General features: G+C 42.8%; 1 protein-coding gene across 5 annotated transcripts in view; it reads left to right on the top strand.

Moving 5' to 3' along the window:
- Positions 1-27,650, top strand: part of grik1a (glutamate receptor, ionotropic, kainate 1a) — an 87,375-nt gene that overhangs the window by 40,458 nt on the left and 19,267 nt on the right. For 3 of the 5 annotated variants that reach the window (XM_017691422.2, XM_017691423.2, XM_017691424.2), the window contains exons 4-13: positions 1,398-1,579; positions 2,408-2,461; positions 3,342-3,515; positions 5,093-5,236; positions 8,666-8,773; positions 9,335-9,379; positions 19,228-19,338; positions 19,512-19,715; positions 21,614-21,837; positions 25,545-25,663. In XM_017691422.2, coding sequence (XP_017546911.1) covers positions 1,398-1,579; positions 2,408-2,461; positions 3,342-3,515; positions 5,093-5,236; positions 8,666-8,773; positions 9,335-9,379; positions 19,228-19,338; positions 19,512-19,715; positions 21,614-21,837; positions 25,545-25,663 — 1,365 coding nt within the window. The remainder of the gene's footprint in view (positions 1-1,397; positions 1,580-2,407; positions 2,462-3,341; positions 3,516-5,092; positions 5,237-8,665; positions 8,774-9,334; positions 9,380-19,227; positions 19,339-19,511; positions 19,716-21,613; positions 21,838-25,544; positions 25,664-27,650) is intronic. The other 2 variants (XM_037546959.1, XM_017691426.2) reach the window with 2 other exon arrangements.

The raw sequence follows: 27,650 nt of genomic DNA, 5'->3' as shown, positions 1-27,650 counted from the left end.
ATTTTGGCATTGTTATCACACTCAATGCCAAACAACACACCTGGCATCAAAGCATTACATTGTTTTGCTTTTTTTTGTTTCTTCTCTGTTTTTGTTTTGAACATAGACCCTTCTCTGCTCGTACTGAAGTCTCAAACTGGCTCTAAGACAAGAAAGATTTGCTTCATTAGGAAAGACTTTTCATGATTAGTGTGTCTGATTTCCAGCCAGAGACTTGGAACCAATATTATTACAGAATCATTAGAGAAGCTTAGGTAACAGATGCCAGCTCAGAGTTTGCTGTGTGTATGTGCATTTTTCATGCGTGTGCCTTTCCTCTTCCATTATTCATTATGTTGGCACAGTCACTGGCAACATTTGAATTCTTTAAGCTCAGTGCAAATTGAAATTGTTGAAGAATTGAAGGAATTATTATATCTATCATATCTCTCAGTTTCAGATCCGCACGTCTGCCTAGAAAACTATGGAATAGTATGTTGTAAACCAGGCAAGTGCACTGAACAGTCATCGTTTTGGATGAATCTGGAAAGACTTCTCTGGCTGAGCTGTTTTGTGAATTTAACTGTTAGGATTTGAAGGGGAACTCAAGTACAGGACCCCCTGTGCCTTCCATATGTCTTTTTCCTGTTTCTATTATTAAATCCCGAACAGCTAAATTATTCACAGGGCTTGTCCTAGTAAGTAGTTCATACCTCTAATATTATCATCGGCTGTATATATCAGGGGTGTGCAGTGGCGTAGCAGACATCACTCTTCAAACGTTCGGACATTAAAGGGAACCGCATGGGTTTGTGCTCCTATCCATCTGGATGTGACGGTGCGCTGCTTTAGCTGTGGAGATGAATGGCCAAACCGTTTTATGTGAATTAGTGCAGCGCGCGGGTGATTTCCCTCCCTAATGAGGCTTTGCTTTGTTGTCTTCTCCAGCAGAAAGGCTTAAAAACTTAGCGCTGAACTCTCACACGTGACGGCCAGTGCTGTTTCCTGTCCTATATCAATGTCTGCTTTCTCATTCTGTGCCCTCTATAGGCATCTTTGATTTAATAGAATCTGCTGTTTCTTACAGCTGTTTGATTCGATTTTCCTCTCCAGTCTGCCCTTCAGATATGATTTCATTCTACTTGTTTTTTTTCCAGCTCAGAGCTTTTTTTTGCATCCAGAAATTACATGTCCTTTGATTAAAGAAGAGGGGGGGGTGTGTGTGTGTAGGAACCCATTGATTGAGGTCTATTGACAGCGTAGAGGAAGATCAGGGTCCCAATTTGGATGATGCTGTCTGGCACGGCCTTCACGCCAGGGAAATCAAAAACACTCAACCACTCCAGTCGGTAATGAGTTTGTTTTCCGCCTAATGTGGCCGTCCTTGTGTTCTCTCTTTTGTGTTCACTCTTTAACAGGCCTAATGCGGATGCAGGAGCTGATTAAAGCCCCATCCAGAAATGGCATGAAGGTGCGCATACGCCAGCTGCCCTCAGGGAGCAGTGATGCCCGCCCGCTGCTCAAGGAGATGAAGAAGGAGCAGGAGTTTTACGTGATCTTCGACTGCTCCTACCAAATGGCATCCGAGCTGCTCAAACAGGTGCCTCATGCCGACGAAGCCACTATTAGTCTTAATCTTCCTGGGAAGGTTTCTGGCTGAAGGCGTGTTTTATGCGAACTACTGTTGAAGATTTTGTCTTACTTTTTATTTCTCCTCTTGGAAAATTCAATGATGCATTCGCTCTCAGGCCTAGAAGGGAGGAGGGATGTAACAATGCATCATGAAATCGAGATATCGCAATACCAAACTGACAGTGTGCATCATGGAGAATAGATATTTTATTAATTATGGCATCTAATCCAACCGGATGATTTAAACACAAGTCTTTAAGCAATCAGTACCAATAACCTCGCTCCAGCACTCCTCCTGACTCCCAGCTCTAGTGTCATTAGAAAGCTGTGCAACAATATGAACATAGTCATAAGTTTCCTCACTTTGTTCAATATATGGTAAGAAATCGTGAGTCAAAATGAGTCGTGGGAATGGGGGCCCCTGGATGAGACTCTGGGCTCTTAAGAAGCTGAAGCATCACTGCAGTGAGATCATCTTAAATCTTGTCGATGTACTGTATATCAGATATATCGTTACACCCCTAGAAGGGAGTTTGGGATGAACTTGACGGTGACTGTGCTGGACACCGGCCACTCTGGTCCTGGGGGGCCGGTGTCCAGCACAGTTTGGTGATTTACCTGCTCAAACAGGTTAGGTAGGTTTGTGTGAGCAGGTACATCACCAAACTGTGCTGGACACCGGCCCCCCAGGACCAGAGTTGTGCACCCCTGCTTTTCACTTTCACTACTTCTAAGAATGACTAAATGGTTTCCACTTAATCTGACCTTTTTTACAGTGTTGTCCTTTTTCTTGTAGCTAATGTCAATGGGGATGATGACTGAGTACTACCATTTCTTCTTCACTACCTTGGTAAGTCTTCCATGAAGAGTGCTTTTAAAAGAACATGAGGAAAGAAATGGAAAACAGGCAAATGGAGAAGCAGATGTAAATCTAGGCTGCCCTGCTCCATTTTATATTTGTGCCTCACTGCATAGATGAACAGTATATTTGGCCTTCTGAAATGTTTTTCGGGGCTGTCTCCATCTTTTAAAGGTGAAAGCAGTATGTCCTTCTGTCCTTTTGAAGGTGTTTTTTCAGGTGACCAGGTTGAGAGTAGTTAACCATAGAAGTTCGCAGAGGAGGCAGCAGCTTTTATTAACCAATAGCTTTAACCCGTGTGTGGTGTTCAGGTCTGTGGGACCCGTTTTCAATGTTTACCAAAAGAAAAACTGATGTGGTTTATTATTATTTCAACCTAGATTTCTTGGTCTTAGCTCATTTTCTGTGAAGAACATATAAAATAACCCATTTTCAGGGTCTTCACTCTGTTCACCCCCCACGCATTTATATTGCACGTAGTGTTGGGCTGAACCTGCGGGGAGTAAAAGTGGAGGTGCTTTTCACACTCACTTCTCCTCCTACGTGGCCTGCTGTGTGTGTGTGTGTGTGTGTGTGTGTGTGTGTGTGTGTGTGTGTGTGTGTGTGTGTGTGTGTGTGTGTGTGATTGTGTCTGTCTGTCTGCCCTGTGATGGACTGGTGACCTGTCCAGGGTGTATCCTGCCTTCTGCCCGATGACCACTGGGAAAGGCTCCAGCACCCCCCGCGACCCTGAGGGAGCAGCTTAGAGTGTGTGTGTGTGTGTGTGTGTGTGTGTGTGTGTGTGTGTTTGTCGAACCAGACCACTGAGTAACAAACACATCAACACCACAAGGATTAAAAACAGATCTTCTCATTTCTGCTTGCCTTTAAGGATCTCTTTGCACTGGACCTGGAGCCGTACCGCTACAGTGGCGTTAACATGACTGCGTTCCGCCTGCTGAAACTAGACAACCCCTACGTGGCATCTGTTATTCAGAAATGGAGCATGGAACGCCAGCTAGCCCCACCCAGACCCGAGAGTGGCCTAATGATCGGCATGATGACTGTAAGAATTGATATTCAAAGGATGACATTATTTATTAGAGCTTCATGTAAGCCAGAATTAAGAGGGATGTAAAAGTTACCTGTAATGATTAGAACCAATGCCTTTTCAATTCTCGGTCCACTCGCATTGCATTACTTTTACAAATCAGCATCATCTTGAATAATCGTGCTTTCTAAGATAACAAATTGATTCAGGGTAGTAAATAGAGAAGCTGAAGCCCCATTTACTACCCAGAGTCAATTTGTCACCTGTCTAGTTCATTTAAGTGAAACTGTTTACAAAGGACACTGTTTTTAAACTCTTGACTAAGCTTGCAAAGAGAATCCAACCACAAGTGAATCGTTAGGTGGAATTTTCACCAAAGCAGAGGACGCGGCATTCACAACACACAGAAATATCACAGATCATTGAAATTTAAATCAGATCCTTATTAAGCCAGCAAATCACATTCACAAGTATTTTTATAAAATTAATGAAAGACTGTTTTCATGTGCATAAAAATAGATCTACTTTGGTAAAACTGGGAAACAACATCAAAAAACTGTTGTCAGCAGCAACCCACATAGGCAAATCCTAAGATATACTGACTGTGGCTTTCAACTCCGCTGTTCACACTGATTCATGTCCCCATTTTGGCCCAATCCGAAATCTCCCCCTGTGCCTTTCCCCTGGCTTTCACTCTCGCATTTGAAATGATAATGGAGGATTAAGCTGCGCTGCTGAAGATCTTTCCAGCCACCCAGAATGCGCTGTGGATATCACCCATCCAATGCCGTTATATGTTGGAGGCTATAGAAAGAGAATCCTACCGCTTTGATGAGCTAACTGGAAAAAACTTGCATTTCCCCACCTACTGCAACGACGGCCACTCACAGGCCTCATTGTTGCATTCCTGTGATACTGAGTCTTACAGTAATTATTATGATACGGCGATCAGGCACAACATTCTGACCCCCTCCTCGTTTCTACACTCACTGTCCACTTTATCAGCTCCACTTACTGTATAGCTGCACTCTGTAGTTCTACAGTTACAGACTGTAGTCCATCTGTTTCTCTGATACTCTGTTACCCTGTTCTTCAGTGGTCAGGACCCCCATGGACCCTCACAGAGCAGGTGCTGTTTGGGTGGTGGATCATTCTCAGCACTGCAGTAACACTGACGTGGTGGTGGTGTGTTAGTGTTGTGCTGGTCTGAGTGGATCAGTCACAGCAGTGCTGCTGGAGTCTTTAAACACTGTATCCACTCACTGTCCACTCTATTAGACACTCCTACCTTGTCGGTCCACCTTGTAGATGTAAAGTCAGAGACGACAGCTCATCTGCTGCTGCACAGTTTGTGTTGGTCATCCTCTGGTCCTTCATCAGTGGTCACAGGACACTGCCCACAGGACGCTGTTGGCTGGATATTTTTGATTGGTGGACGATTCTCAGTCCAGCAGCGACACTGAGGTGTTTAAAAACTCCGGCAGCACTGCTGTGTCTGATCCAATCACGCCAGATAGGTGTACATGTATGACATTTTGAAGCATCTGTCCTCTGAATATTTTGCGTCCACGTTCTCTTTTCTCTCTGTACAGACAGCGGCTGCTCTCATGTACGATGCTGTGTTCATGGTTGCAGTAGCGTCACAGCGAGCCAGCCAGATGACGGTGAGCTCTCTGCAGTGCCACAGGCACAAGCCATGGAGGTACGGACCCCGCTTCATGAATCTGTTTAAGGAGGTGAGCCTGTCACACTTCACACTAACCACACACACATGCACCTGCTCCCATCTAGTCTGCTCCCATCGGTTCTATCTGGAATGAGAGAAAATAACAATGACGAAAAAGAAAAGCAGTCCGTCCGAATGCTCTTCTGTCAAAACTTCTTTCTTCCACATTTTCATCAGTAAAGTATGCTGCACGCATTCCACATCATAAAATGTATATAAAAAAATCATTTGGATGCACGTAATTGAATTTCGGTTCTGGAGTATTGGTTTCGATGTTTTATTTCAGTGGTTTTATTGATCCCTAGTCTTGCTCATTTGATACATTACACTTCATTTTATTTGGTTCTCCTGACGGCTCCTAAAGATATGTATGTATTTATGAGGCCAAAGACATATTTCACGGGCCAGGATGTGGAGGCAGAAAATGGGCTTTGATAAATGTGCAGTTTGATCCTCTTAAATCCCGACACTCTGGAAGCATCCTCCAGCCTGCAGCAGGAGCACATAACTCACTGGCCTTGTCTGCGTTAGAGCCTGGTGTGCTTTCTCTCCAGTCGGGGAATTCATCACATGAAAGATGACTGTTAAATGAGTTCCTGGAGGTGCATTAGGCTGAAGTACTCTCCAGGCTGAGTGGTCCTCCAGCACATTTCGAGTTTGGCTGTTTAGTGTACACTGGTGTCAGGCTTGCTTCCTGGGTTTTTTCCTGGACAAATGTTCTTGTGATTTTTCAGCCCCACATCTGTGGTACTTGTGGAAATGCAATGCAGCCTCTTATGGACAAATATTTGAGCTTTGCTTGTTGAGACAAGAACAGGGCAGTAGGTCTGTCATGATTACATGATAAAAGAAATGTGAAGGTAAGATCTGGAAGACCAAGAAAACTCATAGATAGAACTGCATGTTGGCCACAGAGGCAAAACATAAGAACGATGGACCTGAGCAAGAAGGTTTAGCTGACCGGAGTGGTGGTGTACCTTTCTACTGTGTAGCATTGCCTGCACAAACATGATCTACATGGAAAAATCATCTCTATCTATCTATCTATCTATCTATCTATCTATCTATCTATCTATCTATCTATCTGTCTTGTATATTTGTGTGTGTGTGTGTGTCTGTGTATATATATATTTATATATGCTGTTGGAAGGAAACCTCATATCCATTTTTGTTGTCTTTTGGGTTTTTGGCATAATTTAATAATATAATTTGTTGCCCTTTTAGATTGTGTGTGAAAATCATAATGACAGGACCAAAGGAAATGACCCAAAATTACTTTGAAAAATTCTGGCTCCATTGACTTACATTAAAAGTAGAGTATGGTTTTTCCTTCTCCTGTAAAGTCACCATTTTAGAGATGTGAGGTTTTCGTCCAGCAACAGCAGTGTGTGCGTGCGTGCGCGTGTGTGTGTGTGTGTGTGTGTGCGTGTGTGTGGAAGCCCATGTTTGGTTTGTTATTGTTCGCTAAAGTACTTTTTAAAATTTTTTATTGTTTACTTCTTACTCAATTTATCATCAGAATAATTTGTATATTACATAATTAATTATGTAATCAATACTGAGAGGCCTGCAGTTTGTTAGAGGCTATTCTCTTAAGTTCTGGTAATGTAGAAGATGCCGTTGTGCATCAGAGGTCACGTGTTTTGTTGCATACTATAAATATCTTTCTTATTATCTGCTTCCAGAGTGTTTTCTGTGGGTGTTTGATGACTCAAGACATTTGTATAATGTATTGCAAATAATAAGACCATAGAATATTAAAACAAGACAAGCCCTTTTCTACAAATATAGAGGACACTTTATTTAGCCGAACATAATCTCTAATGAATTTGACACAACACTAGAAAGGTGTTACCACCTAATTGGCCTTATCTCTCCACTTCAGAGGTGAGCGTGAGAACCTGGTGAGCCGAGTGTTGACGGCCAGAATGCAGCGGAGCTTCAGCCAGTAACATATGGGATGAGAGAGAGAGAGAGAGAGAGACAGACTCTCAGCTCTACTGAGACTGAAATGACTCCAGATGCCATGTTTAAATGACCCATAAAGACTTAATTACAACACCATTAAGGCATTTAGCCGTGCATTGTGAGGGGGCTTTTCCGTGGATTATCCACTGAGCTATAATACTGACTAATGTACTGGACTTGATTTAGGGCATGAGGACTCCAGTGTATGCATACTGCTGTGCAGATTACATGGCACAACGTTTGCTTTGCCCTGCAAGGCTGCTTTTTTTTCTGCTGATATAGAGCTAATTTACATCGGCTTTGTTCCAGGACAGAAAGAGCTGAGGTTTCACACCAGGGCCCTTATTTCTCAAGAAGAATGTCCTGCGAAGTGCAAAGTGTAGAATTTTACTCTACTGGAAATATACAGAGAACACAGTTCATTTGAAAGTCATTTAGTGTTTCTCAGTTACTATACAAAGCAGATGTGCAGCTGGATCACCCGAGATTTGTTCATTCACTTCTCTGTGTAATTACGATTCTAATTTACATGTCAGTGGTGACTGTTGACCATGTGTCCTGCCCCTCTGGGAAACTTTCCTTCCAAACTCCCGGACTTGAGCCATTTCCAGGCTGGATCGCAGCACTTTTCGCTACCTCGTTACTTTTCGGAGCAGGGGCGCTCAAATCCAGTCCTGGAGGGCCGCAGCACTGCAGAGTTTAGTGTTTTCCCTCCTCCAACCCAACTGAGCTCAACAGCTAATTATCAAACCCTTCACGAGCTGAAACCATCACGTCGGAGCTCAGGGATAAAATTGTGCAGTGCTGTGGCCCTCCAGGACAGGATTTGGACCCCCCCTGCTCCGGAGAGTAATGAGATGGGGAATGGTACTGCGAACGTGGCAGAGGTGGTTGGAGGAAAAGTGTCAAGGCCAGCTGGTGTGACTGAACATGAACCAGTGTGTTAGGGCTGGTTTGGAGCCCTGCTCCTATAGATGGCAGCATCCGTGTGGAGAAAGGCATGTAGAGCTGCAGCTTTGCAGGTTTCCAGCCAGGCTGCTTGCTTTGGTTGAATTTGTAGTAGCCATTTGTCAAACGAATGTCCATTTATAAAGTGAAAGTGATGGAGAAATCAGCCTCGTGCTTTGTGCTCTTGCCACTGGGGACAGGCGAATATACTGAACTGATCAAAATGCTGTGTTTTCTACTCATTTAAATTGCAGCGCAATTAATAAAGGTCAGCTTAACACTGTATTAATAATGCATCTGCTGCCTATTTGTCATTTCAGTAACCTTGATTTCTCTTGCGCTGGAAAGTTGGCCGGATAGACCAGCCTAGCCAATTAAGATCTGCCGGAGAGAGAAACTGTTTGTTTTGATCCTGCTAAGACATTTTGACTCTTCCTGCTGCCCTAAGCCATGTACACAGCTGTCTGGAAGGGAACTTAATGACTCACTGTGTCTCTCCTCTTCTCTGTGCCGGACAACCAAGGCTCAGTGGGATGGCCTGACAGGACGCATTGTCCTTAACAAGACTGATGGACTGAGGAAAGACTTCGACTTGGACCTCATCAGCCTCAAGGAGGACGGCACGGCGAAGGTGAGGCGGCTCAATTAGTGCTCTGGAAGTTGCTGTTGGCAGAAAAGTTTATGTGCTGCATTTTATATGATATTTAATGGTCTTCCTATTGTAATAATAGGAGACTTTAGACAGTGGACTCTCTTAAAAGACATGATGTAAGAAGTTGGCTATTGTAGCTTATAGACTTTGATATCGCTGCTGTTGGGACAAAAAATCTCCATTAGTGTCGTTTTTCAGTTTTTGGCATAAAATGAAAATTCCTGCTGCCCTTTATATTTAGTGTTAATTTCATGGTGATTGGACCAAGAGAAATGGCCCAAAACGACTTGGTAAAAAAGTCTGGTTCCATAGACTTCCATTGAAATTAAGTAGGTTTTTTTCCTTCTCCTGTAAATTTACCGTTTTGAAGACGCAAACTTTTGTTCTGACAGCAGCGATATGTTTGTATATGATGGTTTGCCCCATCTTAAATAACATTTTAATGAATTTCAGTTGAATACGGAAAGAAAATGATTGGGGAATGTTTTTGCCGCAGTCCTGTTTATGTACTGACTCCGTTCTTTTAATTCTTTTCAAAAGCGAGTAGTTGATGGTGCGACACGTCGTACTAAATTGTGGACGAAGGTTTGTTCCAGTCTCCCTTTGATTTCCCTTGCCTAACTGAAATATCCCAGTCCTTACACTCAGCACCATCTTCCATACTAAACTTTTCCTTCTTAACTTCATTCCCCAGTATTCCCTACACTCTGTTTTTCCCAGAAAGCTTTACTGAGAGACGTAGGAGTATGTAGGTTGCAATTAACGGCACTGGCTAACTTTAATGTACTGCCCTTAATATTGAATGTAGTGGAAAGCCTTTCTCTCTCTCCTAGTACTTGGATTCCTCAGGAAGGAACATATCTCTGAAAGTGGCTCATCAAGTGTGCTCCACCACAAACACGTTAATCCACTGGCAGATGTTTGGAGAGCAGCGCTAATTTATTTCTGAAAGTTAATTCGTTTGAGCAAGCCACTGCTTTCAGAAGTCCCTGGAGGGAAGCAGTGCTGTATGACATGCACCACGCATAAAGTGCGAGGGGTTTATGGTGCTGTTAATAAAGGCATTATCAAACAGAGGCAGGCGTGCCGTCTTCAGGCACTGCTGCCTCTAATTCTCTTAGTGCTGACAGCTCCTGCTAAACCACCAGAGCACAGCGCTTAGAATGACGGCAGTGCTTTTTCGTTTTTTATAACTGTTTAACTGTACAGGAGTAGAATGGCTCTGGTTATCCTTTGTTTATATTAATAAGTCGACATTTTAAACCAGTAATCCTTTGGTCTCTGACGTGGAACCTTAGCGCATTGACTGAGATAGTGTCAGTATCTCATTGGTTGCATATGGGTCCCTCGTTTTAAAGACACTTTTAATTAGGGTTTTTTGTCCATCATTGGTGCCAGGGCATGCTGAAATATATCACTTTTTCTTCTATGACAAATGACAGTTTGTACATCATATGTACAACAAGGTCTCTGTGGATTTCTCAGGATCCTCCATCAGATACAGTGCACTGACATTAGCCAATCAGCAGCACAGAAAACAGGGTGACCAAGTGACCATTGCTTCAATGCTCTTTTTCTCCAGTCCAAAGGTTCTGGTGCCAGCTTTAGTAAACAAGGCTAACATAGCATGCAAGCCTGAAAATACAGTGGAGGTGCTCGTTTTAAATCCATTTGAGAGAACATTAAATATGAAGTGGCCATAATTCATGTTCAGGACAGAGACCGATTTTGGCCAGTATCCACAAAGGGGTTTTATCATTGCTTGGTGTGGTATTTTCATGTTACCTCATTCAGTTTTACCCAGTTTTCCAGTTGGTGTGATGGTTAAGCTCTATAACAAAAGGCTTATATACAGGGTGATGCAAAGAGATTCATCCGATTTCAAAGTGCATATTTTTACAGCCGTGAGGCGTCTAGGAACCAATCACAATCCAACTGTAAGAGGGGGTCTTAGAGTTTCTGACTGGCTCCCTTCAGTCTGAGAGGAGCTGAGACCCCTGAGCAGAAAGCGTTCTGCGGTCTCCACGTCAATCAGAGTGAAACCGTCATAACTGTGCAGTGGGATTTGTGGGCAGTGAAGCTCCAGCAGCTCAGAGCGTTCGGCGCTGGTTCCACAGCACTGGATGATCTCCGAAATCCCACTGAAAGAGCCGTGAGAGCAGCGACGCCCGACACGCTCAGTCCAGTGCGGGATGAGTTTGACTGTGGAGTTGATGTTGTCTGAGCAGCTGGAGGAGGTTCAGACTGAGACCTTTTACATTACATAATAAAATTACATAAACTTTATGCTCATTCAAACCATTTACAGTTTATTACATTGATCTGTAATGATTTACAAGTGAAATAAATCATTCTGAAGTCTGATGATTCTTTTTTAATCACCCTGTATTCTGACATGTCATTTTGCTAGACATTGTTTCATATCATCATATTTTGGAGATTCATATATTTACTGATATTTGTTAAATGCTGCGAAGAGTATTATTTAACAGACAGGGTGTTGAGAACCAGCTGTTCTTGTATTGGTGCTTGATGTAGACATTGTGCACTACATGTGTTTTTGTTGTATGCTCCATTCTGTCGTGTGTGTGTGTGTGTGTGTCTATATATATATAAAATCAGGCACCACATGGACCTGGCTTGTAACACTCACTCTTTTAAGTTCAGCAGGCTCCGCAAGAGTGAGGTATTAGTGCTCTAACAGCTTGTGTGCGAAGGAAACAACTGTGAGGATGTGAGGCACATTTGTTTTATCTTCTGTGTTTATAAATAATCACAAACAAGAAAAAGCAGTAGAGGTGGTACAGAAGAGTTAGTATCAGTGATGTAATGTCAATAGGGCAAGGCAGTCCTTCATGAGACCTGGCCACTCTCTCATGCTAAAGACTTTTGAAAGACTAAAGTCTGACACCCTCTCACATCTAAAGACAGTGGCACTGTTTATAGTCACAGAGCATGATTTTGCAAAGCCTGGGGATCAGGGAAGACTGGATAGGGTCACTATTTGCCAGACTGCAGCTAGATTTTTGAGATTATTTCCCTTCATGCACCTAAAGGAAATTTACAAGCAGATAAACACTTTTCCTTCTCCACAATATAGTGGTACAGATGGGCAGATACATTGGCTGGGTGTGTAAAAATCTGGGGCTCAGCTCAGTTCACTGTAGATTTTATTCCGATATTGGAAATCCGTTGCGGCAGTGAAATTGCTTCAAAAGCCATTTGGTGTAAGGCCGGCATTAGAGACATGCTGGCACTGACCTGCTGGTTGGCAAAACACCACTGGTTTTAATCACATAATACTTATGATAAAACCAAGCTGTCTCTATAATGAATGTAATTAGTGTAATTATTGGTAAATTTGCACAAGCTGTCTTGTGCATCATTGTAGATCATTTAGAAGGAACACGAACTGGTAAGATATATTTTGTCCATGATTTGGTGCCTTAAGCTACTAAAATATGCTGAAGGTTGTCATTTTTTTATGCTGTAGGTCAGGGGCATTTAAAATTCAATTAGAGAAAATTTCCTCAAGCGAAGGTCCAGAACATCATAATGTCTAACTGTTTACTGAAGTAGCAGAGTAGCATCTTATGCAGTCAACAAATGTAATAAATGTCAAATCAAATCAACTGCAATTCAGTCATATTTCAACATTTATTGTCAGTTTTTCTCTTTTTAGAGGACAGAATGTGGAATAACTTCCCTCTGACTCACTTTCTTCTCTGACTGCTGTTTCTCTCCTCGTCCCTCCCCTGTGCAGCATCCCTCAGTCGAGTCTCAGAGCTCATCGTAATGCACAGATCTGATTGGCTGAGTAGCGTCACGTGTGATATTTACGACACGTGATTGGTCTGTGAGTTTCCCGGACCACTAAAGCTACTGTAAAGGCTACTGTTACAGCGATTGAAATAGGACCACCCCCTCAAAATGAAATAATTCTCCATAGTTTATTGGTTACATAGGACTGCATCTGGGTCTAGCGACCTCTGCTGTAGGTGGTGATGCGAGATGTACTTGATTTGACTCTTCACTTTTGACCACTGAACTCGTACTTGTTAGCTGGACAGTTCAGTTTGAGCCAGAGTGGAATGAGAAGAAAGGAATACTGATGGATACTGTCAAATAGATTTAATCAAAGAAATAAAAATCGTGCTGCTCTCTGGTCTCATGTCATGTTTCAGTCTGAAAACTTGCCATTCACACTGCGTAACTCCTGAGTCTGCGTCCAAATAGTTGATTGAAACTTCCTTTCCTGTCTGCTTTCTTTGATTCTGCCATGGACTCAGTAAATATGTCAGCAGACCTGACTGGAATGTGGATCCGTACAGCTACAGATCAGATAAAATAAAGGAAGGCAGATAAGACGGGATGTTTCATTCGGCTAGTCTTATACAACCTCGATTTAGCCATTTTTTCTCTACTCCTTTCTCCTCTTCTCCTCAGTAGGAAAGCTGTTGGGCTTAATGGTAGCTTCCTTAATGTCCTTTGACTGAAAATCACAACCAAAAGCTGCATATTTTTGCACGGTATTTAATTTTTTTCTAATTTTGAGCTGCTTCCACTGGCCAAAACAACTGTGATTGGCAAATCTCAAATGTCAAACATCCTGAGTAATGTCATGGACAATTTTAATATTTTAGGATATATGTATATTGCTGCTGTCAGAAGAAAACCTCGTATCTCCATCTTTGACGTTTTTCAGTTTTTTGCATAATTTGAAAATGTCTGTTATTCTATACATTATTTGTAAATTTCATGAAGAATGGTCCAAAAGAAACGTCCCAGAATTACTTGGAAAGACGTCTGGTTCCATTGACTTACATTAAAAGTGAAGTATGCTTTTTCCCTCTCCTGTAAAGTTACTATGTTGGAGATACAAGGTTTTCTTCCAACAACAGCGATATATAATATGTGTGTGTGTGTGTTTCCATCCCCCATTGAGGTCTGTAAGTCCTACTATCTGGGGTTTCTTTTAAGACAAGCCCTGACCTACTCTGACCAACCCTTGTTTTAACTGTAGCATGGTGTTGATTCCCCAGAGGTAGGAGCATCTCGCTAGCTTAGAAATGAGGTCAGGCGCTACCCTTTCGGTAAGCCTTGACCTAAGAAAGATTCAGTGCTCAGCTCTGCACAGGAGTCTGAGAAAGCCAAGAAGTCTCAGTCCGACGTGTGAGGTGGATTTCAAAAAGAAGGCTTTGCTTATGCTGCCGTTCAAGCATTGGACTAATGTTGCTACATTACAGCAATACAGTCTTTACCTAGACTGGCTGAAGCTCTGTCTGACCAGCTCTGTCCACCCTGTCCAAGAACAGTGGGACCCCCCTGAGGTGCGTACCCACGGTGCAGCTGTTTCGTGCCATAAACAAGGAGGTATCGGAGTGGGGTTTGTTAGAAGCTGTATTGCCTCCAGCATGTACACACACACACACACACACACACACACGTCACAGTTCATCTCCTCCCCATTACCTCTTAGGATAAACATCAAACTTAAGTTAATTTTACACTGCTTACTATTTACTCATGTAAATACAACAAATCTGCCATATATGCGATGTAAATATCATGGACTCCTAGCTATTCCTACTACTAATACTACTGCTATTAATATTAGTAGTATAATCACTCTGTAGGTAGTCTGACCAGAGGAGGAGGGTCCCCCCTGGTGAGCCTTGGTTGCTCCCAAGGTGTCTTCCTCAGCTCTGAGGGAGGTTCTCCTTGCCACCTTTGTAAAAAGCGCTACACAAATAAATCTGGCTTGACTTGACTGCTGTCTGTAATTGGGGAACAGCAAAACACACCTATATGGAAAGTGGACCAGATAAAATGGACAGTGATCGTAGATGCAAGGTGTACCTAATAAAGTGGCCAGTGTGTGTAGACTTAAAGGGCAACGACACTTCCCAGTTTTACATAACTGGACACTTTGGACCGTTTTGGGGGGAAGTAAATAGACAATACTTCAGTGTGTCCCCTTAACGTCAGCGTGTTAACATGATCACAGTGCTGAATGAATGACTCATCTTTCTTATAGTGTGGACATGCTTTTCAGAGCATGCATTTATCCAAACTCATCTTATTACACCCAGTGTAGGAAACCCCGGTGTGGGAAATTGTTAGCTTTGTGCTAATGCTAGCTCAGTGAGGCTTGTTCACATTGCTCTAATCCAGGTTTTTGGTGGTTCGCATCCATGTAGGTAAAGCGACGCAAATCTGTCATTAATATGAACAAACCTGTGTTCAGTGAAAACCATGTGGGTCATGAGCAACAAGCCTTCGCTGGAAGGTGATTAGCTCTGAGCAGCTCTCAGCAGTCTTTTCAGTAAGGAGGTCAAGTGACGTAAGGACGGTGTAACATAGAGTTTTGTTGGTAACACTTTATTTGAAGGCTACCTACATAAGGGCTTCATGACGCATTCATAAGCACTGAATAATGCGCTTATGAAGCACTACTTGAACATTTATTAAGTGCTTATGTTGGTTCTCGCAACCTGACATAAGATGTTTTATGAAATAAATGACATTGTACTGACATAATAAGAATAAACGAACATATTTACAGCACTAAACATTTAAAACACTATGCATAACTATTTATGTCAGCATTCTTAAGACGACATTGTATTAATATCAGGTGAAATATGCCTGGAAACCACCCCCTCTTCCCTCCATGGCATGGATAAGATGATTGATGCAATTATGTACAGGGTTTAAATGTGTTTAGTGCTGTAAATATGTTCAACGTTTATTCATATTATGTCAGTACAATGTCATTTATTTCATAAAACATCATGTCAGGTTGCGAGAACCGACATAAGCACTTAATAAATGTTCAAGTAGTGCTTCATAAACACATTATTCAGTGCTTATGAATGTGTTATGAAGCCCTTATGTAGGTAGCCTTCAAATAAAGTGTTACCGTTTTCTTTTTCATTTTGGCACAAATTCTGCATGTCATTATGGAAAAGTACTGCTGTGTGTGCATTGCATTCCACGGTTTTCCACAGTAGTGATTTGCTTTTCAATTTGCCACGGATTCCTCTCTCTATAGGAAACCCTGAGCCTCATGACTGCGAACACTACTCTTCAATACTGCTTTGAATCTACTACTTGAAATCAGTTTGAAATGGCCTTTGGCAGATATAATTTCCAAAGCCAATTTCCAAGGACCACTTTTAACAAAACACACAGTTTAAAAAAAAATTAATGAATAAAATTTTGGTGGTCATTCTGTGGGCTTTCCTAGTTGTAATGACTGAACGGGTTAAGCGGGTTAGGAATGATTTAGAAGACATTATGTTTCTTTTTCTGACCACTTTTGTTAAATTGAATTCAAGGTGCAGATATTGGCTTCACCATGCCTTCAGTTCATGTTATACTTCTTCATTAGAGGTAAAAAGAGATGCACACAATATATCTGGCGCTCGCTGTATAAAAGCATCAACTGCCCTCCTTTTAGGTACGTTTAAACTGAAATCAGCACTTTGTTTGTCTTGTTTGATATACAGTATCATCAGTTCGTGCTGTGTGAATGACTCAAGCACTGCTTTCAAGTTAGCCAGCTGCTAAAAACAGCTAGCCTGAAAAGATAGCTTTCCCCCCGCTTTCTAGTGCCTCACAGCTTCCTCGGTTTCCTTTTGTTTAAATCAGGGCTGTAACTGCATGAACCCACTACTTTCTTTCACTGTCGTTGTTTGGGAATGCACTAATATTATAATATGACTGTCGCAGCGGTGTAACAGTGCTTTAGTTGAGAGGAGCAGACGTGATTTGACGCTACTGAAGCTGGTTAGGATGTACAGAAAGCAGTGAGTTCACTGTAGGACAGAACAGTTACGGCACTGATCTCATCACTCAGACTCGGTCACAGGAGAACAGGTCACTCCATCACACACGGAATGTATAACTCCAGGTTTCAGACGTTGCTGAAGTATATTTGAGGACTGGTTTTATTCGTCCCCCCCTCCCCCCTCCCTCTCTAACCATGCCGAAAAACTCAGAACTGTGCCCTCTCCTGGCGACAGCTGAGTAGTGTTACAATAGAAAATGCCACGTCTGTCGCTGGAACATGTAAGTGTGAGAATGGTGTATTAAATCGAACGTTAATTCATTTCTTAGGAACGTTATATTTGCGATATTTATCGTTATCGTTTTACCGCCCAGCCCTAGTTGTGACTCCTTTCTTATCAGAAATCGTCTTTTCAAATTTGTCCCCTACTGTCCCCTACTTCTTGTAGAATAGGCCTCCTCCTCTGCGTCTTTACTTCTCAAAGATTTGCTTTCCAGACCATTTTTCCTTTCTGTGCTGAAATTTTTTTTTTGGGCTGACTGCATTAGCTTCAGTCTGAACTCGCTGTCTTAAATCGCGCCAGCCTTTCTTATTGTGATCTTTATCCACATTTTGAACCCTGAAATGATGGATGCCACACTGTGAGAATCCACACGCATGGAGTGGAGGCGGTGAAACGGCTTTATCAGAGTTGAAGCTACAGCTAAGAAATCTCTCTGCCCTCCTAAGTTGAGTGGTGAAATACGGAGGCTTGAATCTGCCTCAGTGGAGTATCGCAATGAATATTTCTGAGATTTAGACCCACTAACTTATTGATTTCATTCAAAATAATCAAGCCCCAATTTCCCCTTCGAGAGTAATCACTTTATGTGCTCATAGTGTTTCAGCAAATAGGACAGCAAATGAATAGACAGCCATTTGATTGAATACTGCTTCCAAAAGTCATCTTCACTTTCTTCTCCGGGTGCATGTAGAATCCTAAGAGTTCTCTTTTTGATTCTAACAGGATTTTACAAGCTTGAAATAAAGCATTTAAGCTGAGAGATGGCTATCTGGCTTTCTGCTGTTAAGGCCAATACATCTCTTGACCATAAACTCAGCAAATGCATTAGCAGAATCCTGAGACCTCCTGTGACTGTCCTTAAACTTCCACTTTCTTCAGATGACATACTGTCCCTCTCTAAATGTTTTCACATTCCCTGTTCATGTTTATATTCCTCTGTTATTGTGATCTGATACACTATATTGCCAAAAGTATTCACCCACCAACCCAAATCATTGAGTTCAGGTGTTCCAGTCACTTCCGTGGCCACAGGTGTATAAAGCCGAGCCCCTAGGCCTGCAGACTGCTTCTACAGACATTAGTGAAAGAATGGGTCGCTCTCAGGAGCTCAGTGAATTCCAGCGTGGTGCCGTGATCGGACGCCACCTGTGCAGCAAGTCCAGTCGTGAAGTTTCCTCACTACTAAATATTCCACAGTCAACTGTCAGTGGGATTATAACAAAGTGGAAGCGATTGGGAACGATAGCAACTCAGCCACGAAGTGGTCGGCCACATAAAATGACAGAGCGGTCAGCGGATGCTGAGGGGCATAGTGAGCAGAGGTCACTGACTTTCTGCAGAGTCAATCACTACAGACCTCCAAACTTCATGTGGCCTTCAGATCAGCTCAAGAACAGCGTAGAGAGCTTCATGGAATGGGTTTCCATGGCCGAGCAGCTGCATCCAAGCCTTACATCACCAAGCGCAATGCAAAGCGTGGAATGCAGTGGTGTAAAGTGCCGCCACTGGACTCTAGAGCAGTGGAGACGTGTTCTCTGGAGTGACCAATCACACTTCTCTGTCTGGAAATCCGATGGACGAGTCTGGGTTTGGCGGTTGCCAGGAGACGGTACTTGTCTGACTGCATTGTGCCGAGTGTAAAGTTTGGTGGAGGGGGGATCATGGTGTGGGGTTGTTTTTCAGGAGTTGGGCTCGGCCCCTTAGCTCCAGTGAAAGGAACTCTTAAAGCTTCAGCGCCAAGAGATTTTGGACAATTTCACGCTCCCAACTTTGTGGGAACAGTTTGGGGACGGCCCCTTTCTGTTCCAACATGACTGCGCACCAGTGCACAAAGCAGGTCCATAAAGACACGGATGAGCGAGTTTGGTGTGGAAGAACTTGACTGGCCTGCACAGAGTCCTGACCTCAACCCCATAGAACACCTTTGGGATGAATTAGAGTGGAGACTGTGAGCCAGGCCTTCTCGTCCAACATCAGTGTCTGACCTCACAAATGTGCTTCTGGAAGAACGGTCAGAAATTCCCATAAACACTCTTAACCCTTGTGGAAAGCCTTCCCAGAAGAGTTGAAGCTGTTATAGCTGCAACGGGTGGGCCGACATCATATTAAACCCTATGGATTAAGAATGGGAACTCACTCAATTTCATATGCATATGAAGCCAGACGAGCGAATACTTTTGACAATATTGTGTACTTTTCGATCTCTTTGAGGCAGTGGCAGTATAGAACAAATATCGTTATTTATCTTGTGAATGTATTTCGGAAGTGAAGCCCACATTTTCACCCTCTCCTGACTTATTACTTTTATGTTTGCTGTCTTCAGTTCTGTATGATGGATTGACACTGTGTTACTTATAGATCGGCGTGTGGAACTCTTACATGGGTCTGAAGTTGACTGAAAAGCAGAATAACTCTAATAACGTGACAGATTCGCTGGCTAACAGAACGCTGATAGTCACCACAATCCTGGTAAGATTTATCTTACTAACCATGTGTCACTTGCCATCCACTGCACTCTTATTCCATGTCTATTTTAATATAATCAGTGATGTGATTAATTAATGATAACATTTAACATTTTTTCTAAGCTGATATTGCTTTTTGTTGAAGGTGGCTAAAGTGAATTTGGTGCATGTTTGCAGGAGAACCCATATGTAATGTATAAGAAGTCGGATAAGGTGCTGTATGGGAATGATCGCTTTGAAGGCTACTGTCTGGATCTGCTGAAGGAACTGTCCAACATCCTGGGATTTAATTACGAAGTCAAGCTTGTGTCTGATGGAAAGTACGGCGCCCAGAATGACAGGGGAGAGTGGAACGGCATGGTCAGGGAGCTCATTGACCATGTAAGTCACGCACATTTGAACACAACTAATTTAACTAATTTAGCGTTTTAACACTTCCTAAAATGTTTGGCTTGTGCAAAGTGAGAGGATCTGAGAGGAACTGAATATGTGAACTTTGTTGTTTCTGGTTTTAAAATCAGCTGTCATTAGTCATGATTTTTGCAGTGGTGGATGAAGTACACAAACCATAAAAGTACTAAAGTATTTCCCTTCAAATGTACTTAAGTATAAAGTAAAAGTACTAAAAGAGTAATTCTGGCTCTGATGTCCTGTTATCATTTTTATAACCAGACTGGCTTCATGAACTCATTTCAGGTGAAAGTCCTCCAGCGTCTCTCTTGGTAAAACAGTCTTTTAATAGAACGTCATTAATTAGTGACGCTGACGTCTATTAAACTTATCAAAAGCAGTAATGATTGGTCTACTTGCTTTGTGCTTCTTTTGTTTTGACATGTTACGTTTTTATACACACATAAGCCAAAAGGAACGACAGATTTTGCATAATTTGGTGGAGTAAGAAGTAACACTTCAGTAAAATACAGGTACATGCAAAAACTACTTAAGTATAGTAATGAATTACATTTACTTTGTTACATTTACTTTCCACCACTGGGCGGCACGGTGGCACGGTGGGTACCGCTGTCGCCTCACAGCAAGGAGGGCCTGGGTTCGATTCCCCGGCCGGGTGACCGGGGTCCTCTCTGTGTGGAGTTTGCATGTTCTCCCCGTGTCTGTGTGGGTTTCCTCCGGGTTCTCCGGTTTCCTTCCACAGTCCAAAGACATGCAGTCAGGCCAGTTGGACATGCTAAATTGCCCCTGGGTGTGAGTGACTGTCTGTGTCTGCCCTGCGATGGACTGGCGACCTGTCCGGGGTGTATCCTGCCTTCCGCATGTTGACTGCTGGGATAGGCTCCAGCACCCCCTGAGGGAGAAGCGGCTCAGTGTGTGTGTGTTCACCACTGGTTTTTTGATGAAAAAAATGTGAAATTCTGTTACAACGTCAGGGGGCACAGTGGCGTGGCGGGTAACGCTGTCTCCTCACAGCAAGTGTCTTTGTTCTCCCCGTATCTCTGTGGGTTTCCTCCCACAGTCCAAAGACATGCAGTCAGGCTGGACATGGTAAATTGCCCCTAGGTGTGTGGTGTATATCTGTCAGCCCTGTGATGGACTGGCGACCTGGCCAGGGTGTTTCCTGCCTTCTGCCCAGTGACAGCTGGGATAGGCTCCTGCAGCCCCCCCCCACCCCCTCGCCACAACCCTGTGTTACAACGACTTGCAAATAAAGGGTGTCTGAGTCCCTAAAATGTCTTAAATGTTTTCTACATTTATATTTCACACTCATGTTGAACGTTTTAGATCCAGAAGTGTTCCAGAGAAACAAAAAATAGACAGTTCTTTATTAATATCCTAAATGCAATCATAAATAATAATAATAATTCAAAAGGTATGTTTTAATCCAGCGCTGGCTCTGAAGAGCAGATACATCTTCATATTAATATTTGCTAGTTTTTAGAGTAATTTTAATAAAACATCAGCACAACTTGACCTTACAGTGCTTTTTGCATTTTAAAAAAGTAAAAAAAATATATGTAAACAATTACATATTTTGTTGCAAAACCACACACACACACACACACACACACACACACACACACGCACGCTTCCACACGTCTGTGCAAGTAAATGTAATTACTGATCATAGATGTGTTTGTGTGAAATTACAACATAATATACTAACTTAATTGTAAATTTGAGCAAAAATGTTGCTCTTTGCAGCTGCAGGGTTTTTGCTAAAACTCATGCTTATTACTGAATTGCCAGTGTGTACATTTCCTCTGTGATGATCTGCAGACACCCTGTAAATAAATGATCCAGCCCTGCTTCTCCTTGCTTTTCAGATCGCAGACCTGGCTGTGGCTCCTTTGACCATCACTTATGTGCGGGAGAAAGTCATAGACTTTTCTAAGCCCTTCATGACCCTGGGGATCAGTATCCTGTACCGCAAACCCAATGGCACCAACCCAGGGGTCTTCTCCTTCCTCAACCCCCTCACTCCAGATATTTGGATGTACGTGTTGCTCGCATGCCTGGGAGTCAGCTGTGTGCTCTTCGTCATTGCTAGGTACTGTGAGAAGTCTTTACTGGCAGGTTTACCTTTAGTTTCCCAGATTGAACTTCGTTCTTATGATCTCAGAGACTTTTTTCTGCCACTGTCGCCAACGGCTTGCTTATTAGTCAAGTCAAGTCAAGGTAAGGTTTATTTAATATAGCAGACGTCTTTATGAGCATCGCCTATGGCGACAATGGCAAGGAAAACCTCCCTACGAGTAGGAGGAAGAAACCTTCCTCTTGCTCTTAGTAGGAACCAAGACTTGTGTCAACACCAAGTAGCAGACAGCCTTAGTATAAAATATTAAATCATATAAATATTTGATCATATCAGTCCAGTGCTATCATCACTTCATTGGCTGCCTGTTAAATTCCGTATTGATTATAAAATTCTTTTATTGACTTATAAAGCCCTACACAGGCTTGCTCCTGAGTGCTTACAAGACCTTATTTCCCATTATGAGCCATCACGACTACCCAGATCCCAGAGTGCTGGCTTATTAATAGTTCCCAGAATTCCTAAGGCTGCAGCTGGTGGAAGAGCCTTTTCTTATAAAGCCCCCAAACTCTGGAATGATCTTCCAGAAACTGTTCGGGACTCAGACACAGTCTCAATCTTTAAGACCAGGCTGAAAACTCACATGTTCAGTTTAGCTTTTGGTAGTTAATGTTCCCCCTTAGATAAAGGCAGCAGATCCAGGGGTCCATGGACACAGGGAATTATAGTAAACTGAGACTGGTGCTGTCATCCCGCTGCTCGAATGCGGTCACTCAGGTTTGTGGACGGTGGAGCGGAGGGATGCCGAACTGTCTCAGAGTGCTGCCGTGTCTGTGTGTCCTTCTGGTTCCCTCCTTTTAGTTAAGCTGTCTAAAAATTAGATCTGCCGGAGTCGTTAGCCACACTCTGGGAATGTTTACATTCCCTGTTTACGTACAAAGAGATGGAATTAGTTTTATTCTCTCTCCCTGCTTCTTTTCCGAGTATACAACTGCCCACATGTCCAGACAGACACTGATGGTCGACCGACTGTCGAGCCCTCCTGCTACCCTCTTCAGACCAGCTGCCCACGCCCCAGCTGCCACCACCTGCCTTGGACGAGCTGCCCACCCTACACTGATGTTCTCATAGACTCCCAGCTATTACTACTACTAATATTACTGCTATTAATATTAGTAATATAATCACTTGTAGGTAGTTTGACCAGAGGAGGATGGGTCCCCCCTGGTAAGCCTGGTTCCTCCCAAGGTTTCTTCCTCAGTTCTGAAGGAGTTTTTCCTTGCCACTGTCACCCCTGGCTTGCCCACCGGGGTTTTTTTTACGTTTTTACATTTTTACACTCTTGTTAAAACTGTCTTTCTGAAACTCTGTGAAGCTGCTTTGTGACAACACCCGTTGTAAAAAGCGCTATACAAATAAATTTGATTTGATTTGATTTAAAATACATAAACGGAGAAAATCAGGCGAAGCAATGGTTACAATTAAATACACCGAGTCTGTGCCGCAGCAGCAGCATGAGAAAGGTCAGTTCATGCAGGTGAGGGTTGTACAGTGAGAAGCTCCATGGTGGTCAAACTGGTCCAGAAGGCTGGTGAGCAGTGGGCACCTGACCAGGGCAGAAGAAGCAACAGCATCAGACACACAGGATGGGCAGCTGTTCAACTCGGCAAAGAAAGGAAAACACACCGAGAGCCAGTTCTATAAAGAGTGACTGATCACAGCCAAGTGGCAACCGAGAGCAGCAGAGACTCCGCAGGTCTAGTTATCACAGCCTAACTAAGAGGGAGAGCCAGAAGGTAACAGAGACATGAGGCTCCCTGAGATGTCAGCGCCCCGCCGCTCCACCGTCAGCAAACCTGTGTGAACGCCCAAGAGCACTTATTCGAGTTTTGGGGCCTGATTTCTATAAATCTACACTGTATACTTTAAATTCTTTAAATATTCTGTATTTTGTGAAGAAATTACACATCTTTCACATTTAGAGAGATTACCAGATGGTCATTATAAACTACCTAAAAGGCTTGGTTTATAATTCACTGATAAAGTGCTAAATTACTGGGTGGTAAGGAGGTTACAGTGAGTTAGATCTTCAGCTGGTAAAGTTAAGCTAAGCCGTTGTATATCAGTCATTTCAGTCCCAGTAGTTAAAATAATGATGCCAATTACAGCAAAAATGCTTGTATTTCTTAATAAGTACATTTTGTAGCAGAAGCAGTGAAACAGTTGTCAGAATCCAATGCAAGTGGCCTGTTTGAGCTATTTAGACTTGCATTATTTAGACTTGCATTATTTAGCACTTCATTGTAGGAGTTCTGCTGATTTTTCTTTATTAGTGCTGTTTGATGACATCATTACATCACTGTCATTGTGTTGTAAAATTTCTACATAAGCAAACAAAATAATACAGAGAGGCTTGAGGCGAAAAGCTCCGATGTAGACAAACTTACCGAATCAGAATTGTTTACAGTGGCGGTGATAGGAACCAGACGTCTGGGTAGTTTAATGTCTGTGAAAGCTCCCTCAGAGAAAGTTATTGCATGAAATGGCTGTGAATGTGTTGCGTGATGCCTGATACATTATTTTACGGCTTTGGTCGAAAGATAGTTTTGTTATACGTTTTATGGTGGAGAGGTACATGCAGGGTGGTGTTCGGCAAAATAGTCTCCAAAGAAAACTTTCCATTATAGATTTTCCACTATTTTACCATCATCGATGTCACATATAAAATACTGAAGACACATGTAGGTTCACTGATGGTTTTGGATAGTAAATAAAAACTATATTTGCATTTTAGGCACCATGACCCCTGGTTCCTATCACCCCCGCTGTAAAGAAATCTGAACCAATAGGTTTCTGTATGAACCGTCTCATTTTTGAACATCCTGAATGACTTGGCTTGCATCAGGTGGCACTTTTTAAAAGTTGCTGCACTCAATTAAATTGCATAACTGTACACGGTTAATCATGAATTTGTTAACCTTATGTGAGCTCATTACATTTCACTCTTTTTAAGAGGGAGCACAATGTTCTGCCATCATCAAAGCCCAGTACCAAAGGCAGATGTCCATGACTGTATAGTTAGACAGGCTGCCCAGGAACGAACTCAGAAGGCTGGACGTGCCTATTAAAATGCAAATATAAATGCAAACGCTATCTTGTCCAGTCTTTCTGACGGACACCTGCTGTGGTCTCCTCAGTCAGTGACTTTGTCTCCTTTTTCTAAAAGTTTTGGAGAGGAGGAGGTTTTACAAGGTCAGTGGGATTTGATTTCTGAACATGTGCTCTAATTGGAAATAGTTTGTAGTCTGCATGTGTGGCATGAAAAATGCTTTATGAAAAACATTAGAATTGATTTATTGTGCCACTCTAAAAAAATGACTGTTTTTTTTCTGCGAAGTTAGATTACCGTGTGAATTTGAAACTCACATTTACAGCAGTAGTCTCTTCGTTTCACTCAATCAATGTTCAGCTTCATCTCGACTTGTGAATTAATCACCCCGTGCAGCTCGCTCTAACCTTGACTTTATCCTGACCTTCTCTTTTGCACCACAGAGATAAGAAAATTAGATTCTGTTATGACGAAGTGGGTGGTTCATCTGTTGAAACAGAAAAGTAATGAATTGTCCACTTATGTGGTGCAAACCATGAGGTTTTTTTGGTGTTTACATTGTACATGACTGTCTGTCTGTCTTTGTTTTTCCTCTTCTAAAAAAACAAAACAGGTTCACTCCATATGAATGGTACAACCCTCACCCCTGCAACCCTTCCTCAGACGTGATGGAAAACAACTTTACGCTGTTGAATAGTTTGTGGTTCGGAGTTGCAGCGCTCATGAGGCAAGGTAGGAAAGCTTGGCTTTCTCCTTCATTAACCCTTGTGTGGTGTTGGGGTCGGTGGGACCCATTTTCAGTGTTTACCAAAAGAAAAAATGATGCGATTTATTATTATTTCAAGCTCAGATTCCTTGCTGTTTGCTCATTTGATGCGAAGAACAAGTGAGTTCTGGCCGCACAAGCTGGTTGAGAGGCGTTCTAACTGTGCTGTTATTTCGCCAAGACTTCGTTCACATTCACAAACACTGTATCGATGTTTTTACTACTTACTTTGCGCACAAACAGAAAATCGAAAGTTTTAAGATCACATTTGACAGCCGATTTGGTCCGACTCCGACCCTGAAGATGAGACGACGCTAAATTCCCAAACTGTCGTCACCACTGAGCAGCTTTTCAGTCGGCAGCTGTGACAGAAGAACAGCTGAACAACCTGGAATCAGCCAGAAATGAACCCAACACCATTCGTCAAACTAAACGGGCTGTAAGAAGCTTTACAGACCGGCTGGAACAAAACAACATTAATACTGATCTGGAGAAACTGACCAAACTGAGCTGAACCTGATATTGGGTCAGTTTCATGGCTCAGTCTGTTCCTCCAAAGGCGGGACTTACAGCAGACTGAGCAGCGAGTGAGCAGAGTTCATGACTCTGACGTAGCAACAAGCAGCTTGTTAAGGAGCTATAATTTGGCGGAAGGAACTGAACATTAAAACAGTTCATTTATTTATTACTTTATTTATTTAACTGTTGTGTAAAAGCGGTCGAACACTCGAGGTCATGTGTTATCGCGAATAAATCACAGCCGTGATGCTATTTCGCGATAACACACTCCCGTTCGTGTTCTACTGTTTAATTCAGTGACCTCAACTCTGTTCACCCCCCACACATTTATATTACACATGTGGTGCTGGGCTGAACCCGTGGGGAAAAGTGTGGAGGTGCTGTGTCCTTCACTCTGTTCTCCTCCTACATGGCCTGCTACAAGTGTGTGTGTGTGTGTGTGAGTGGACAACATGGACAGGCTGCTGACTGGCTACAGCTGCTAAAGGAGAACCCTACGCTGGCCACTTGTGATATTTTAACCATCTGGTGGGTCAACCAGACCACTGAGTAACAAACACCTCAACATCAGAGAAGGGTAAAAGCCCATCTTCTTTTGGGGAGATGGGGTGGGGGTCTTCTGCCAAGTTCTAAACCAAAACAGATCCCATTCAGAACATTGATTATGTGGAGCAGGTGCAGCCCATTAAGGTTGCAGTTAAACTTTGTGTGGCAGTAGATGTCCAGGAGGCAGGTTGGTGAGTGATGTGGTCTTTTCATTTTTCACTTCACGTTAAAGCAAGCTGTGTGATGACAGCATAAAGAAAGTTTATGGCCTTATCCTGCCATAAAGAGACTACATAACTTAACATTGTGTGTGCAACTAAAAGAAGCCTTTTATTGTGTAGCCATAGGTTCATAGTTATTAGAAATACTTGATTTGAAGTGACACCCTAATTATGGCCTAGAATTTGGCGTAGCCTCATGGTCTCAGCCTGCCTTTTCTGTAATGAGGTGGTTCTGGCCTAGTGGGGAGGCCTGCTGGTTCCACAACACCAGACACACAAATAAATGGATGATGTGTCAGGTGTGCAGGAGAGTGTGAAGTAGCAAGTGTTACTTTAATGAGCATAGGAGATACGAACAAATCATTGTGCTGCATATTCTGACCTGGCAAGACTTTTCTCCTGAAATATTAGACAGATGGGTTTTGCTGCGGAGAGACTGCTCAGCCGTGGAAGCTGGTGTGCTAATGCAAGTTTTTAAAAGTTCATTTAAAGTGGTGTGGTGTAGGCAGAGGCATTTAAAGGCAGATGGGAACTTAGCATTAACCTACCTTCAGGGCCGGATCATTCAATGGGTCTTATGGGTGCATGCCTAGGGGTCTGAGTGGTTATGGGGGACCCTGCAGGCAAGTCTGATGATCCAAATAGATGACTTTACTCACAGTAGGAA

This window comes from Pygocentrus nattereri, chromosome 18 (genome assembly GCF_015220715.1).
Source record: "Pygocentrus nattereri isolate fPygNat1 chromosome 18, fPygNat1.pri, whole genome shotgun sequence".
Lineage (NCBI taxonomy): Eukaryota > Metazoa > Chordata > Actinopteri > Characiformes > Serrasalmidae > Pygocentrus > Pygocentrus nattereri.
This window is presented reverse-complemented; position numbering and strand designations above follow the sequence as displayed.